At 34.5% G+C, this 16,915-nt stretch overlaps 1 protein-coding gene across 2 annotated transcripts in view; it reads left to right on the forward strand.

The window, feature by feature from the left end:
• LOC106879472 (guanine nucleotide-binding protein G(q) subunit alpha) overlaps window positions 1–16,915 on the forward strand; it is a 54,589-nt gene that overhangs the window by 30,566 nt on the left and 7,108 nt on the right. Inside the window, exons 4-8 of one of the 2 annotated variants that reach the window (XM_052974446.2) lie at window positions 849–1,003; window positions 3,246–3,374; window positions 6,733–6,862; window positions 8,395–8,548; window positions 12,023–12,130. In XM_052974446.2, coding sequence (XP_052830406.1) covers window positions 849–1,003; window positions 3,246–3,374; window positions 6,733–6,862; window positions 8,395–8,548; window positions 12,023–12,130 — 676 coding nt within the window. Of the gene's footprint in view, window positions 1–848; window positions 1,004–3,245; window positions 3,375–6,732; window positions 6,863–8,394; window positions 8,549–12,022; window positions 12,131–12,186; window positions 12,295–16,915 lie in introns of both variants that reach the window. The other variant, XM_052974447.2, reaches the window with a different exon arrangement.

Below are 16,915 nucleotides of genomic sequence, written 5' to 3' on the forward strand. Positions count from 1 at the left end.
TATAATGTTGTTTAATTAAATATTCTGCATATTGACCTGAGTTTAAAAGAAATTTGTCCTTATTGGCATGATTGAACAGGTTTCTCGATGCTATATTCTCCTCTATATCCTTAAGAGCTGATATAAAATCTTGCTAACAGAAAGAAACTATCTATAGTTTGTGATCATTGAGCTATCAAACAGTTTCATGATTGATGTCACATAAATCATTATATTTACTGATACAGTTGATACACTGCTGTTTCATAGTCATCGTTCTTTCAGCCTAGTAGTGTTTGGACAAACTTTTCAAACCAGATATCTTTTCTTTTCTATCAAGATCGTATTTGTTTTATGCTATTCAAATATATTTATCACTGCCTGGGTTAAATCGATTCTTATCTCTTGTCAAAATACCTACACTCCTTGCTCACGGATACTTTCACTTTCCCGTTTTCTGCAAATAATCTTTGGATATAAGATCATTTCAGGGTTACTTACATTACTCTACTAATTACTGTAAACACAATCACTGTAATTGTCAATCACTTTATTTCCTATACTAATTATGTAATTACTTAAAATAGGAAATGATTATAGATGCAACACATATTAAACAATACTTTTATTACTCCAAGATTTTAAAAATTCATAGAAAGAAATTTTAGAATTTGGAAATTTCCTTTCCTTTACCCTAAATGTTTGGAACTCGGTTTTCCTAATTATACTTTCTAAAATAATTTTTCAACTTCATATTTAAAGACATTTCTTTTGGTATCATCAAAGACTTTTTTTTTTTGTTTTGTTTCATTGTTTCAGTTAGTATATTTTGCTTTCTTGGATTCTAAGATATTTCATTACTTTTGCAGGAAAATGCTGAATTCATAAATTCAATAGATGCCGATTCAGCTGATACTTTTGATCAGTCACATGTTGATGCAATAAAGTCTCTCTGGACAGATGAAGGAATGCAGGAGTGTTATGATAGACGAAGAGAATACCAACTTACAGATTCAGCTAAATAGTAAGAAATTTTTTTGTTTTTTGTTTTAGCATTTTATTATTTAAATGTATTCTAAGTATTTTGAAGTCATTTTAGTGTTTTATCCGACAAAACTTTGTTGTTTAATGAATTTTTAAAAACAAAAAATTTAAACTGGAAAATTTTGTTCTTGGTTTTGCATTTACTGTTTAGAGAATATCTTCATTCTTTCTCAAGTGTGATTGAAATTACTCTAGGAACTGTTCATTTTTGTACTGGATTTCTGACTAGCAAATGTGGAACTGGAGTAAATGAATGTTAAATGATGATACCATTGAGGCAAAGTGTTCTGATGGAAGACTTCACTTTCTATGTCAAAATCCTTGTTAAAGTTAAGCCCTTCTCTTTCAAGTTGTAGCAACAATAGGAGTTGAACTAACAAAACAGTCATTGATTTTCTGGCAGTACTCCAATTTACAACAGTGAGTTGTTCGTACTGTACAGTAATTAGTTATAGTTAGTAGACTGTATAGTAATTAGATACAGCTCATAGATTTGACTGTTGGATAGTTAAGTGTTTTTTGTATTGGAGACAGAATTCAGATCTGATGATAGGGGACAAACAACTGAACCTGTTAGCTGGTTGTCAAGTTTCTTATTGATTCAGTCAACTCTACTTTCATGGGAAGCATACCAATTATTCTAAGCATTTACACTGCTTCAGACAGAGCAGCATGGGGGGGGGGGGATCTCTGAGTAAAAAAAAACTGAGTTCTACATATTTACAAGATTGGATATTTGAGAGAAGTCTTTTAATGTTCCTTTATTTTACTGCCAAGTAAATTGAGGAATTATCATCATTTGACATCCAGTTTTCCATGCTTGCATTACTTGGACAGAATTTGTTGAAGCAGATTTCTGTGATGAGATACTGCCCACGTTGCCAACCCTCAACTCTTTCCAAGCAAGACATGCTTTTTGTGGAAGACTGGAAACTAACAACACCACTTGTCTGGTGGTGAGGATCATTTACAATGATTACATGATGTCTAAATGAAGTACACACAAACAGGCTTCCTTCAGTTTTCACCTACCACAGCCACTCACAAGGCTTTGGTTGGCCTGGGGCTATAGTAGTAGAAGATACTTCCCTTAGGTGCTGTACAGTGGAACTGAACCAGAAACCACATGGTTGGGAAGTAAGCTTCTTAACCATACAGCCACACTTGCATCAACAGAATGAAAAATTTAAAGCATCTTGATTGGAGATGCAACATTCTTCCTTTGTGCTGTTCACTCGTATCAATATTACTATCTGGTGCATGACTGTTTCACCACCCTGTACATCTCCATTTGTCCATCCATGCATCCATCTTGAACAACTATTCTTGGGAGGGTTAGGGTTAGGGTTAGAGTCCTCAGGTACCTCCTTCATGAAGTCATTAGACTTTCCAGCTGGATTCCCAACTTGGACCAACTGAGACTATGCATATTATCCACCTATTTCGTTCTTGGTCTACCCCAAGATCTCCTCTGACTGTTGGCCTGGCTTGAAGAATCCACCTTGCATTTCTTTCCTCTGACATTCTAATCATGCCTGTAATATTGGAGCTGTGGCCTCAATGCAGAGAAGTAAGGGTTCCACATAGTCTCCCTGATTTCTGAGCAGTTCACCCTGTCATGTAAGGTTACTCCAGAGGAACCCCATTTTTGTCGCTCATATTCTTTGTCATTTTCCCACATTCATCACCAAAAGTGAGGATAAGCACTTTGAAAGTTTCTAAGCCTACATCTATCTCATGCTAGTCTCTCGATTTTTCTTTGGATTAAACTCAGATTCCTGTATGAGATTAACCAATGTCCATTAATCACAAAGCTCAACTGAGAAAGTTATCATGGAAGAAAAGAAGTTTCTCATGATTTACTTACTATGAAATTTTAAACTTATATTTTACCATATTCGAACAAAGAAATTTCATTTGACTGTTTCCCCCCCCCCCCCCACTCTCTTTGTTTCAGAACTCTTAAAAAAAAAAATCTAACCCCAAAACAATGCAAAATTTAAATTTATCTTAATCTACTGAGTTGGAAAATGATGATTACTTGACCTAATAATAATAATATTGGATCAAATGTTTTAATTTGCATACCCATTGGATATTAACCACATTTGAAAATGAAAAAAAAAGTGAGTTTATTCATTTTATGTAAATTCGTGTGAAACTCGTCTTAAATTTTATTGAATTTTGTTTTCAAACCATTCCTAATGTTTCTTTCTTTCCAGTTACCTAGATGATATTGATCGTATCCATGAACCTGGGTATATCCCAACATTACAAGATATTCTTCGAGTGCGAGTACCGACAACTGGTATTATAGAATATCCTTTTGATTTGGATAGTATAATTTTTAGGTGAGTTACTAATTAGTGACATTCATTTGGTTGCATTTCACTTCTTTTCTTTAGATCCTTGCTGGTTGGGGCTTCTTCATACAGTTGGAATTTATCTTTTTGTGATTAAATTAAAATTAAGAAAATTGGTCCCCATTTATTTATTTTTCTTAAATTTATTAACACTTAGAACAAAAATTGTATACAAAAGACTGATACTTTGGCATAAAACTGTCTTCTATATTTAGTGTAAGGTGTCTCTCTTTTACGTGGATGTTAAAAGTTGGTGCCACAAATTTAAGATTATTTATTTGAGCTGGAGGAGCCTCTTTGTTGACACTGCAAGAAATTGCAGCCAAATCTCCCTAGAATTAAATCATCCACCTTAAAAAAAGAAGAATTGAATAATTCAGTTCAGATCAAGCCAAGAAAAAAAAAGAAAAAAATGGCAAAGCCATGACTGGAATACCTTTTAATCATATGTCTGGTCAGTCATTACTATCTTGTGACTAAACAATAACAAGGTTTTATTGTTGCAATAATATAGGTATGACAGATTGTTTCTGATCATAAACAAAAGAATCTGAAACTTTGTGTCGTTTTTGCCGTATTGCTCTTCATCTCTAGCTCCAACTATATTCTAATAAATATAATCTGCTAAACTTGTCATATTTACTCAGCTGTTGATGATAAATGTAATGAACAAATTACACAGCCTTTAATTTACTTGAGATGTGCCTATTGTAATTACACAATTCAAACCAGCATTTTATCCTCATTTAATGCCCACTTTCCATGCGGGCATTGGTTGGATGGTCTGACATGGAACTGCATCAAGCTTCAGTGTCTCAGTTTTGGTATGGTTTCTATGGTTAGAGGCCAACCATTTTACAGAGTGCACTGGGTGCTTTTTTCTTGCCACCCGCACTAGTGAGGTTGTCATGTAACTTGCCAGACAAAATAAAAGGGGGGAAAAAAGCTTCCACTACTAAGAGGAAGGGAAAGATGGAGACGGGGGTGGGTTTTTGCCAGGTGTTGGAATATGAAAGAGAGACAAGCATAGGTGTGTCTTGCTATAAGACTGAAGGGGATAAGAGGAAGGTGGTGATGGGGGTGTTTGAACAAACTCAATAAACAAGAAGGCAAGCATAAGAGAGGGAAGGGATGAAAATGGATGCTTTCATCAGAGTGTGAGGGATGAGTGAATAAAAAAGGGGACGGTAGAAGTTAATGTTGCTGGGGTGCAAATGCTTTAACAATTTAGTTTATCTGGTTGCAGACATTGCAGTCTCTTATATCATAGAATTTCTTAGTAAGAGGCCTTTGCACTGGTTTTCTATTATTTCTTTTCTAAAACTTTAAAACTGAGTTGCAGTTTTTGGCTCACTGGGAACCTGGGTTTTCTTCTCTTGTACTAATAATAATAATAATAATAATACGGTTAGTGTCAAACTAGTGAGAGGGAGCTCAGCACTAAACTAATAGAACATTCTAAACATTCTCAAAATTTTGTTCTGCTTCCTCATTGCACCTATTTATAACCGTTTATTAAGTGAAGCACTTTAACATTTCAATCCTCTTGGTGTGGCCATCCTAACTCATTAAATGTATGTTATTAGACACCAAAGCTGCTAATTGCAGACTATGGCTTATATAGTTTAGTAGTTTATTTTAGTTGTCATTTAACCCCGAGTTAGTTCTGATTGAGCCAGCCTAATTAATGCAGCTGCTTGTTTTGTTCAAAAGTTAGTTTTTATCTAATATCTTTAATCAGTCTTCTTCTTAAGAAAAAGTTGACTGAGGATTTTCTGATGACTTTTGGCTTATGCATCCAGGCACACACACACACACACACACACACACACACACACCAAAGTGTGTCACATAGGTTGACATTGTTTATTGAGGAGAAAGTTATCAACCCTCACTTTCTCACTCTACATCCACATATAGACATACAATAGAAACATACTGTTACATACACTGAGATACACAGACACTACTATAAATATATAGGGAGACGCACACACGTAAGGTTTTTCATTGATATGTCTCTCGGAAATCTTGAATTCCTGGAATAGTTGTCAGCTTTAATAACAGAGCGTGTGTGCGCACATGCATGCATGCATAGAAAAATACATACACTGATGCAGAGGCACTGGACAATGTTTCATGGGATACAGTAAGAGGGTTTATCAGACTTTTTTCTCTGAATAAAGAGAAATAAGATAAGCTCTCTCTCTCTCTTTCTCTATCTCTCTCTCTCTCTCTCTCTCTCTCTCTCTCTCTTTCTCTCTCTCTCTCTCTCTCTCTCTCTCTCTTTCTCTCTATCTCTCTCTCTCTCTCTCTCTCTCTCTCTCCTTTTTTTTTTTCTTTTTTTTTTGTGTATTGATTGTTCTGGGAGACAAGGCTTTGATCATGGCTTGAGCAGGCCCTCCAAGACTAGTGAAGTCAATATTCTTCTTGAAGAATTAAAAGTAAACAACTACAAGAAAGATCCATGCAGTGAGAGAATTGGCAGAGGGCTGACGACATTGTGAGGAAGGTGGATTGGACAAGAGAGGAAGGGTGTGGACACAGTATATACGACAGGAAGTGGTGGGGGGAGACAAGTGAGTCAGAAACACAGGCCACTGGTGGTGGTTGTAGAAAAGGCAAAGAGTAGAGTTTGGTATGTCTTGCAAGATAATTACTACAGTAAGGTAATAATAGAATCAACAGATATAAGGTTATTGCACAAACTTCATATGAATGCAGTTTTTGTGGTGAGCACTGTAGAAATTAGCTTTCACCAACACAATTCAGTTTTTGAGTTTTAGTTGAAAGTATTTAACTTCACTTTTGCCATTTTATGGCCTTTAAAAATAAATGTCACAATTCTCTTCCTCTTCCCCATAAATTTGGAACCATCGACAATAATATTTTATTCTGCTGTTAGACATGATTCACTAAAGATTCCCTAACTTTTTGGTGTCAGTGTTTGCATTTCAGAAAAATGACTGTTTTTCAGTGTAAATCCACCTGAAACTGCTTTTTTTTTTTGATACCAAATTTCTTACTTTTAAATTTGTCATTTATAAAATTAAAACCTTCCATTAATAAGAAGCTTTTGTTGAGTTCCTTCCAAACACCAACTTATTAATAAAATAGTTATCTTAATAATAAATCCCTCCAAATTTATTAGATCACACTTTTATATAAAGTAAAACCTCAATGAGGAAATATGATTTACAAATAAGAAATTGAATGTTTTGGTAAAATCATTCAGTTAATAACAATGTGGAATGGTCTACGTTGGAATACATTTTTTTGATGTGCTTAATTTCAAACCAAAAACAAACAAAAGTTGTACATGGCTTTAAATTATCTTCTTTTCTAGAATGGTTGATGTTGGTGGGCAGCGATCAGAGAGACGAAAGTGGATTCATTGCTTTGAAAATGTTACGTCCATCATGTTTTTAGTAGCCTTAAGTGAATATGATCAGGTCCTGGTGGAATCAGATAATGAGGTATGTTGAGAAAAAAATATAAATTTTTATTACATGCTTGTTAGTGTTTTCTTTCTAAGGTGTGTACATCAAATATGTTATATATAACAGTATTTCTATAGATCTAGCTATAGTTTACATAACATGTCGGTGGCTGTAGAATCGGTAAGCTTTTTGTGACAGTAAAAGATAATGAGCTATGTTGAAAAAAAATATATATAAATTTTTATTACATGCTTGTTAGTGTCTTCTTTCTCAGGAGTGTACATCAAATACATAGTATGTCACTGTACTTCTATGCATTTAACTATAGTTGGTGACAGTAAAAGTCTGCACATATTCACACAGCTTGTATGATGCAGCTCTTGGCACAGACCCTGTGAATTGTTTGATGCTAACACAAAGAGAAAGGTATTTGACTTGAAGAAATTGAGATAAGTTTCTAATTACAAATTTGGTTTCTCAACATAAGACTGCTTGATATCAACCATGTCCCATTAATGGTTTTAAATGTCCCTGTAGATGAAAGCAGACATGGACACCTGCTTGCCTTTCCATTGTTTGAACCTGCAGAACATTCAGGCTGTGATAGTTGGAGAGGGGGGGGGCACCAACATTAGGCTGATACTTTAACCATTGACCCTGAAAGGATGAAAGTCAAAGTTGGCCTTCATAGGATTTGAACTCTGTTGTGATATTGCAGTGTATTCTGGCAGTTGCCTTCTGATAAAATATATACAAAATTTAGTTTGGTACATTTTCATTTATTTTGTTAAGACTTTTGAGAAATGCTGCACAAATGTAATCATCCTCAGTTCCCCTTCAGTAAAACGTCATCATCGTTTGTTGATATTTAATTTTTGGTCTTTACATTTCAGTAGGCAATGAGGAGGTTGTCTGTAATCCATCACATTATTTGCTGAGCTCTTGGGGATCTTTAGCAGAATCCACTCTATAAAAAAAAAAGAATTCTAGCCTGAGGATAGTCTCCTCCTCCTCCTCCATTCTACCCACCAATATAGGAGTTTCTAAGAATGATCATGGGTATTGCACTTCCTCCTCAGACCAAACCATAAAAGCAAATTTAAAAAAAAAAAAATGAGTTGGCCACTGTATTGTTTGTGGTACTTTTTTGCTTTGTATTTTAATCTGTCTAGGGTTGATAATATTGCTTTGTGTGCTTCATACATAAAAAAAATATAAGTTTACAGCCATATGGGTTTGATTTGCAATGAATCACTTGGTTCAGAGTTCGGTCTTACTGCATGGCACTTTGAGCAAATTAAAACTTTGGGTGAGTGAAATTTGGTTAACAAAAACTAAACAGAAACCCTTCAGGTGTCTATAATTTGTAGTATTTGAACTCCTTTTTCAATTGATATGTTTTCTGTTTATCACCATTTTAAGGAGAAAATAGAAAATTTAATTTTTCTTAATTATCCATTAGATTTTGACACGTAACTATTGCTCCTTGTTTTGAAAACAAACAAAAAAAAATGAAGACTTTGTGAATCTTGAATCTTAATTTTTGTTTTTCTTTCTCACCTTTTCAGAACCGAATGGAAGAATCAAAAGCTTTGTTCCGGACAATTATTACTTATCCATGGTTTCAAAACTCCTCGGTTATTCTCTTTTTAAATAAGAAAGATTTGTTAGAGGAAAAAATCATGACATCTCATCTTGCTGATTATTTTCCTGACTATGATGGTGAGTAAAAAGCCCCGATGCCAGTGCATTTTGTAAAAAGCCCCGATGCCAGTGCATTTTGTAGTCAATAGATAGTAATTTTTATTCTGTGTTAGTTTTGTAAATAAGGATTAATATGAGTAGCAAAGTTTAAAAAACCCCAGTTTTCCTCTCTTCCCCATTCATTGTAGTTTAATGACAAATGTAAACAAGACTGTCACCATTGGAAACTCTGATTTCTTATTAATAGATCTGTCATAATCAAGTTTGTTTTAACTTCTATAACTCAACTATTTCATTGACAATGTTTTTATTGAAAATATTTGATTTTTCCTAGTTTCATGTAAAATTATTGACCACACAAATTCAAACATGAAGACACAATTCCAATCCCCCTAAATGATACCAAAAAGGGTTCATTATATTCATTATCTCCAGCTTTGTGCAAGTTAGCCAAACACCTGTGAAACCACCTGATGAAAATATTGACTAAATTTCTACAACAATCACCATTAAAGGCCTGACAATTATTATATGGGTAAATGCCAAAATGAAACGAGTCATTTAGGTTGCTCCTATTTCCTCTGCAAAAACTGTCAGCTCTTTTACTCCCGAGTCACACGTGTGGCATATTTGGAGTATTTTACAAATACACCTATGACAGTTTTGCTCAAAGGACTGTAAAATATTTAGTAAATTACTAATTTGTTCAAATGAATTTCCAGTTCAGTTAAATTTGGAGTGAATATGTTATGTAAAGAGATTGTAAACTAAGGTAGCAAGATTGCATTGAATAGAATGCTTAAGACTGTATATTCCAGCTCTCAGCATTTTGAGTTCAAACCTGCCAAAGTCAAATTTACTTTTTGCACTCCAGGCCAGTTTTGGGATCAATCTTTCTAATTTTCTAATTGACTTTGTTCAGACCTGTAGGGGAGATGATCTCTGCCAGGTTTTGAAATACCCAAACTATGTTGTGTGTGTGTGTACTATATATATATAAATTGTTTCTAGGATCCTCAAATTACTTGCAAATCACTTGACTATATATAAATATAGACTCAAACTTAAGAAACTAAAATTTCTTTAAAATTTTCTTAATTTGAGACTTGAAATATGGTTTCTTCTACTTCAGTACAAATTAAGAATTTGATTTTCCTCTCTCTACTATATTTGAATCTAGGGACATTTTAGTTACCTTTTGGGTTGACATTGAATTATCTTGTGTTTCGATTAGAATGGCTGATAGATTTTTTATATAAACTACTCCTGGCATTTTCAGTTCTAAAAATGTACAAATATATACATGTTATTGATGGATCTTTCTTTCTTTCTTTCTTTCTTTTAGCAGCTTTATTCCTTTTATTCTCCACATTGTCTAGTTCAATGTTGCTATCAATGACTGGGAGAGTTTAATATGTTTTAAATACTGCCTCTAACCCTCAAGATTCCAGATGGTAAAACTGATGGAATATTATTATAGACAATGGTTATTAATGTTCGTAAATATTCATAAAACATCCAGCTAAATTATCAACACTGAGCTTTTATATCAATTCAGTTTTACATTCTGAAAATTTTATAATGAAAATTATTTTTGACCAAAAAAATTGCAAATTACTAAATTGCTTAATGAAGACTTTAAACTGTGAGAGACAGTTTGGTCTTAGCAGAGGGAGAGTTTAGAATCTAAAGTTTCCCATAAGGATATTCAATAATGTTTTTATCTCTAAAGTTATCCTTAGTTTTTGACATCTTGTAGTGTTTTCCTAGACTAGTATTGTACTGTTGTTCTTGGACTGGCTCCTGTGCAGGTGGCACGTAAAAAACACCATTTTGAGTGTGACCATTGCCAGTACCGCCTGACTGGTCCTCGTGCCAGTGGCACGTAAAAGCACCCACTACACTCTCAGAGTGGTTGGCGTTAGGAAAGGCATCCAGCTGTAGAAATCTTACCAGCATGGAAAGCAGACGGTAAACGATGATGATGACGATGAGGTTAAATCTTATAGAGATGTAGAAACCCAGTTGTTCTTCATGTAGGAGATTCCTTGCTGATAATGTCAATGTAACCTAAAGGAAAGGCAAACACTGATAACATATCGGCACTGGTGATTATTATTGGAATTACCAAAACTATTTTACATTGTTTTCGCAGTTCCTGGTACAAACCTGCTCTGGATTTGAGTAATCCAGAGTAATCCCAAGCTTATTCCTTTGCTGTATCTCATAGCAAAAAATTCCATTCATTCATTTATAGCAAAGCTCCACACTCTGAAGTTAATAATTGTCTGAAATTTGGTCAAAGAGAGGAAGGGAATCAGTCCGAAAGAATCGGTTGATAGGTGTTGTGGCAGGCTAAACAGTGAAAAGTTAATCAGTTTTTAAATCGTATGAAGCCTATATAATAATCAGAAGAGCAAATGAGTTACCCCTGGCTCATCTCTTGCCCCACCCCTCCTTCAGTATGCTCCCCCACCAACTGTGCAGTCCTTGGTTTCCTCATTCTAAATTATCATTCAGTGGTTAGATGCTGCTGTAAGAAAATGGTTTAGATGAAACTTGATCTACAAAGAGAAAAATTATCTCCAAACAAATATCTAAATAATTTGCAGTCTGCAAAAATAGTAAGTTCTGAGCAGAAAAACTACTAAAGTAGGTGGTAGTTGTTACCATTATGGCAAAATTGAGGTTGAAACAGAACTCTGCTTGATACTCAATTCAATTAGAACAGAACTGGATACCTAATAAAAAAATTATAGAGATACAACTTAATGACTATTGGCTTTCATTGAAAGCACTGCCAACTTTAAGGAGTATCATTTTCTGTAAAACCAGTGTAACCATATGGAATTTTAATGTAACAGCAATCTAAATATTTATGTAAGCTATGCTGGTAATATTCTTTAGATTATTTTGGTCAAATGAAAGGAACTTCTTGAGTAGATCTCTCTTCTTTAGAAGAGCAACTGAATCCATGTGCAGCTAAATATCAGTATTAGCAGTATTTAGTTTTAAGAATTCACATCTTTGCATCTGTTTCTGCTCTCATTATTATCATCCAAGAAACTTATTTCCCTTCTGAAGTATTGAAACATTTAGCCCAGGATCAAAAGATGAATATAAGATATAAGGAAATCAAGAATGTAATTTCATTTTTATAAGGAAATTCATTGTTCTAAGCTAGTAAATTTGGACAACTCTTCAATTGAATCTGATTTACAGACAATTACAATGATTGAAAGAAAAGATCTCACACCTGTACTGCCATAGAGAGAGAACTGGACACAAGGTTCCAAAAGAAATTCTAATAGAAGTTTGATTCAAAATGAAACCGAGAAGAATTAAAAGTTTGAAGAAACGTTTTGTATTGGTAGAATTTTTCCAATCTTAAGATATTTCCTTAATTTTTTTAGTGCCTTTCTAATACTTCAGTGTTTTTAACTGTTTTTTAAAAATTTTATTATCTAACTGCTTTCCAAACTTTGATTTCAGGTCCAAAGAAAGATGCACAAGCTGCCAGAGAATTCATATTGCGAATGTTTGTTGATTTAAACCCAGATCCTGATAAAATTATATATAGTCATTTCACATGTGCAACAGGTATGTCTTGTTAAGATTCCTCATTTCACGCTTCATCTGTACTCATCTGATTTCAGGGCCCAAGTGTGATTATAATGCTGCCCGAGAGTACATGATGAATTGTTACATGGACCTCAATGAAGATAAGGAAAAAATGCTTTATTACCATTATACTTGTGCAACAGGTATGTGAGACTAAGCACAAAAAAAAAAAAAAAAAACAAATAGGAGAATAGTAGCAGCCAGCACAGTTGTCTCCCTTCGCTGTTCACCTCGCCAGCTCTGAAATAGTTTTCCTATGTCATAAGTGTGAAGAAATGCGGCTGACATTTCTATTCCTGGCTTTCAACTATAGATCCGGTTTCCAAAATACAACACATTTCCCTTAGTACAATACAATTATGGTATTTGAGTTAATGCTTTTAGATTTTAGTCTTTGTAACTTCAAAGATGCACAAACATTGCAAAATCCTATTGTTGAAATTTGTATACAATGTTCCTTTTTATGTTTAGATCTGATATTTTGTAGTAACCTCCAAATTTTGTGGCTCTTTCCCAGCTGGTTTTTTTAAAGAACCAAATACCCATTAATTAGAAATTAGCTTCCCTAAATATTGGTGCTAAAATTTATCCCATTTTGGTGCTTGCTTTTAATGTAATGTGAAAAAATTTGGTATCCTGCAAACTGTTCATGTTTAGAGAATTAGATGTAACTTGGATATAACAAGTTATTTTGAGCAAAATGTTTAAATACGTTGTGTCAGGTAAAATTAGCTTCATAAGACTGTTGGTACAAAAATATAACACACAGTGAAATAATACCATATATATATATTATAGTAATATTTAGGGGTTAGGGCATTGCACTCATGGTCACTCCATCATGGGTTCCACTCCCAGGTTGAATGATGTGTTGTGATCTTGAGCAAAACATTTAATTTCACATTGCCCCAGTCCACTCAGCTGCAAATGGATGAGAGCCCTGCAACAGACTGGCCTTCCAATCAGGAGTGTTAGCCCTGCTTGCCTCGACAGTAGGGTGGCATCGTTCAAAAGCTAAAACAATGCAAAGTGCATTGTGACCAGCAATGTATAACATCCAATAGTCTGGTCAATCACCTGATATCTATCTATCTATCTATATATTATAACTGTTTGGTTACTTTTGTAAACAGTAGCAAGGATGCTAAATGGTAAATTCGATGTAGAACTGACAGTACACTTTTTTTTTAAAACTAGGGTTGCTATCGTAAATGATTAGCATAACATTTTATCTTCAAAAATATCAGAAATAAAGAAAAATAAATATTGAGAGATAAATGTTGAAATTAGTTAAAATATTAGCTAAACTCTTGAGTTTATGAAGACTAAATTTAATTTTTACTTAATTTTCAAATGGATTCCTAACTTAATCTGGGATTATTTTTATATAACAGAAACTAGCAATATGAAAGGATTCTGACCAGAATATCTTTAAAGAACTTATTTAAAAATAACAAATTAAGCAAACAAATATTAATAAGGATTTGTCATACTTTTTGCTTTGTTTGAAAATTAAATCCTATTAAAATGGTAATTTTAATGTTTAGTAATAGCAATTGTATTATCAGGTAGTTTGTGTGGGAAGAAATTCTTGTCTAAAGAATTTATTTTTGTGAATATTTTTTATGAAGGATAGAAAAATATTTTTGTTAAAGTTGAATATTTTTGTTGGATATTTTGACATTGAAGATTTTGATAGAAAGCTGTTGATATTTGTATTTTCATTTCAAAATTTACAAAAATAACTGTTCTTGTTCAGGTTCAACATCCTGTGGTCAGCTTTCACTACTCCTCCATCTGTTTTACTCAGTCTTCTTTCATAGTTTCCTTCCATTTGGACCCCCAGATATTTCTTTACTCATCTCTCGTGATCCATACACATTACATGTCCCGACCAATGCATTCTTCTTCACTACTTCTGATTTTTTTTTTTTTGTATCTAGTTTTTCTCTTCGCTCACCTGTCCCTCATCATTCATCCATTCTAACATTAAACATCCAACATGTGTTCTTCATTTTCTTTCCAACTTTCACCCATCATCTCCATTCAGTAGCCATGTCTCACTACCATTCAACAACACACCTTGTACGCAAGCAGCATACAACTCTGTCCTTCACTTTGTTGCTTGCATAGGTAATAGTTCCCTAAAAGATTTTGTTTCTATGTCTGGAATTCCTTCTCTAAATCATCCACAAAATCATCAGGATACAGAATTTCCCATGGACAATGGGTCTTAAACTCCTCTGTTATGTTTAATAAAAAATAACTTATTTACCTAAATTTCAACATCATCTCCTTTGAAATTGTGACCTTGCACAGCAGCAATACACGGGTCCCAGTGTTCCTGCCACTTTTGGAATCCAACTTGGAAGTCATTTTCTGAAAGCAAGTCAAGGACCTTCTGCGATTCATTCTTGATCTTGACAATGGTGTTAAAACGACAACCTTTAAGCTGCATTAGCATCTTGGAGAAGTGATGGAAGTCCACGGGTGCTAAATCTAGCAAATAGGGTGGGTGCAGAACTGGTACCATGTTGTTTTTGGCAAGAAACTCATGGAGAGCTTGGTGACAGGGGGCATTGTCGCCATGAAGAAGAATCCAATTCTTCGCGCTCTACAGATCCAGTTGCTTTTACCGAATCTCCTCCCTCAAACACTTCAAAGCATTGTTGTCTTGTGATGATCCTCATGAATCTTCACCACATTTCCAGGGGTGACATCCAGGGCAAGTCTTCCGGATCGCTCATCATCTTCCAGGGACGTTCTTCAGCTTTTCAGGTTCCCCTGCCACTCAAAACACTGCATACAACCCATTGCCTTGTCACCAGAAGCTTGCCAAAGCAGACTTCCCAAGTGTAACACAAAATTTCACATTAGTTCTTTGTTCCAATTTCCTCTCCATGACAAAAATCACAGACTACTGCAGGCACATGATCACAAAAACACTTAGGAAGTAAGTGCAGGGATGTCACTCAGCACATTACCTCATCAAGGTTACTGCTAGCTCTTACCATGTGTTGCCATCTGTTGGCACACTACAAAACTAGTCTGAGAACTTTCTGATACCACCTCGTAAAATAATCTTTGCAGCTGACATATTTAGTTTTTAATGACCAAAAATGTTTGGGGTTTTTTTTTCTGTGTTTGTTGAATAATATATCTGCTTTGTCTGCCAGAGAGTCTGCATTGGACACAGAACTCTGTCCATTTTGTTTTTGGTCTCTCTGAAAGCCACACCTTATTTTGAAGATTGTTCCATGCTGCCAGGATTTGTTTGCAGTGAGTGACTTACACTGATGACCCTAATCTCAACGGCACTTTTCACTGTTTACTCCTAATTTTGTGTTACAAGTGGTGCTTGTTAAACGATGGCAGACTTTTGTTGCTATTTGATGCTTCTGGAAGCCAGTCAGCGGCTTTAACATTCTCACAGGATTAAGAAACTACAATTGTTCCTGCAGTTAACTTTTGTCCACTTTTTATTGTACTGTGACGTTGATTTAGTAATTGGAGATTTTTATTAAGCATGTTATGATATTATCTCGACAGATGTGGGGCTATTAAACAGTCCTATCTGAAGTTTAGATCAGTGTCCTTCGGCTTCAGATTGTCACTCCTAAATATAACGGGGCAATCCTAAGATTAATCTTCACATAAGAACAATGCAAGAAAATACTTCTAAACAGCTGCAACCTTTTTTTAAAAAAAATTTAAAAAAAAAAAATTTTTTTTAAATCTAAAAATAGCCTTATACATACCAGCTTACTTGGTTTGAACTAACTCTCTCTCTCTCCTCCACTTATCTGTTAGATTTACTACAACTGCTAATCATTTTTCCCTCTTTTCATCTCACACTTTATCATCTTCACATAAATCCATTGAATCTCTCTTCCTCGTGATGCCACCAATTTTTCTCTACTAAACAATGATGATGATGATGAGGAATATATCCTTTCATGTGTCATCCAGACTAAGCAGTAACATCCCTCATAACTGTCAGTGTTGGAGAGTTTATAAAAGCTATGGACAGATCCCTTTCTCAGGCCATCAAAAGTAAACCATACACATCTATCCTAATCATCATTCTTGCCAACATTTCTCCATGCTTACTTGATTGTGCTGATCTGCTGTACAGCAAACTTGCCATTCTTTTTACCGAAAATTTAGCTTCATTACTTTTTTTTTTTTTTTTTTTGTTTTTTTTTTTTGTTGTTTTCTTGTCATTAGTGTCTTCCGTAGATCACCACTTTTCCAACCACCACCACTCACCTTTTCATTTTATATTTCCATATCAGTTTTTTTCTCTCCTACATGCTTTTATTTCTGGTATTAAAAAATAGGTAAGATACAATTTCAGTTGGCATTCCAGTCTCTGGAATAAAGATCTCTTGTTTAATACGGGGAAATATCAGAGGATTATGTTAAAATGGCAGCAACACTGAAGAAGCAAGCCAAGAACAGCTTCGGTTTTTGAGATATGATAATTTAGAGCTGTTAATTATTGTGTGTATTGATGCTTTTTCTTGGAGATATTTCAATATTTTAGTAGCTAGGAAAAGATATTGGAACAATAGCAAAGCACATCTTGGTCTGAAGAAAGCTAAGTCAGCAAATCTTGTCTTTGTAATTCTGTGTTGAGAAACTCCTTCAGGTGTTCCAGTTTCATGTACTCCTGGAAAGCTGATATAGCTCATATATAGTGGAAGTGCAGGCTTATGAGATCCCTTCTTTATTGCCAAGGGGTAATCAACCTGTCTGGTATTG

Source organism: Octopus bimaculoides, chromosome 18, assembly GCF_046866305.1.
Source record: "Octopus bimaculoides isolate indiv1 chromosome 18, ASM4686630v1, whole genome shotgun sequence".
In the NCBI taxonomy this organism is placed as follows: Eukaryota; Metazoa; Mollusca; class Cephalopoda; order Octopoda; family Octopodidae; genus Octopus; species Octopus bimaculoides.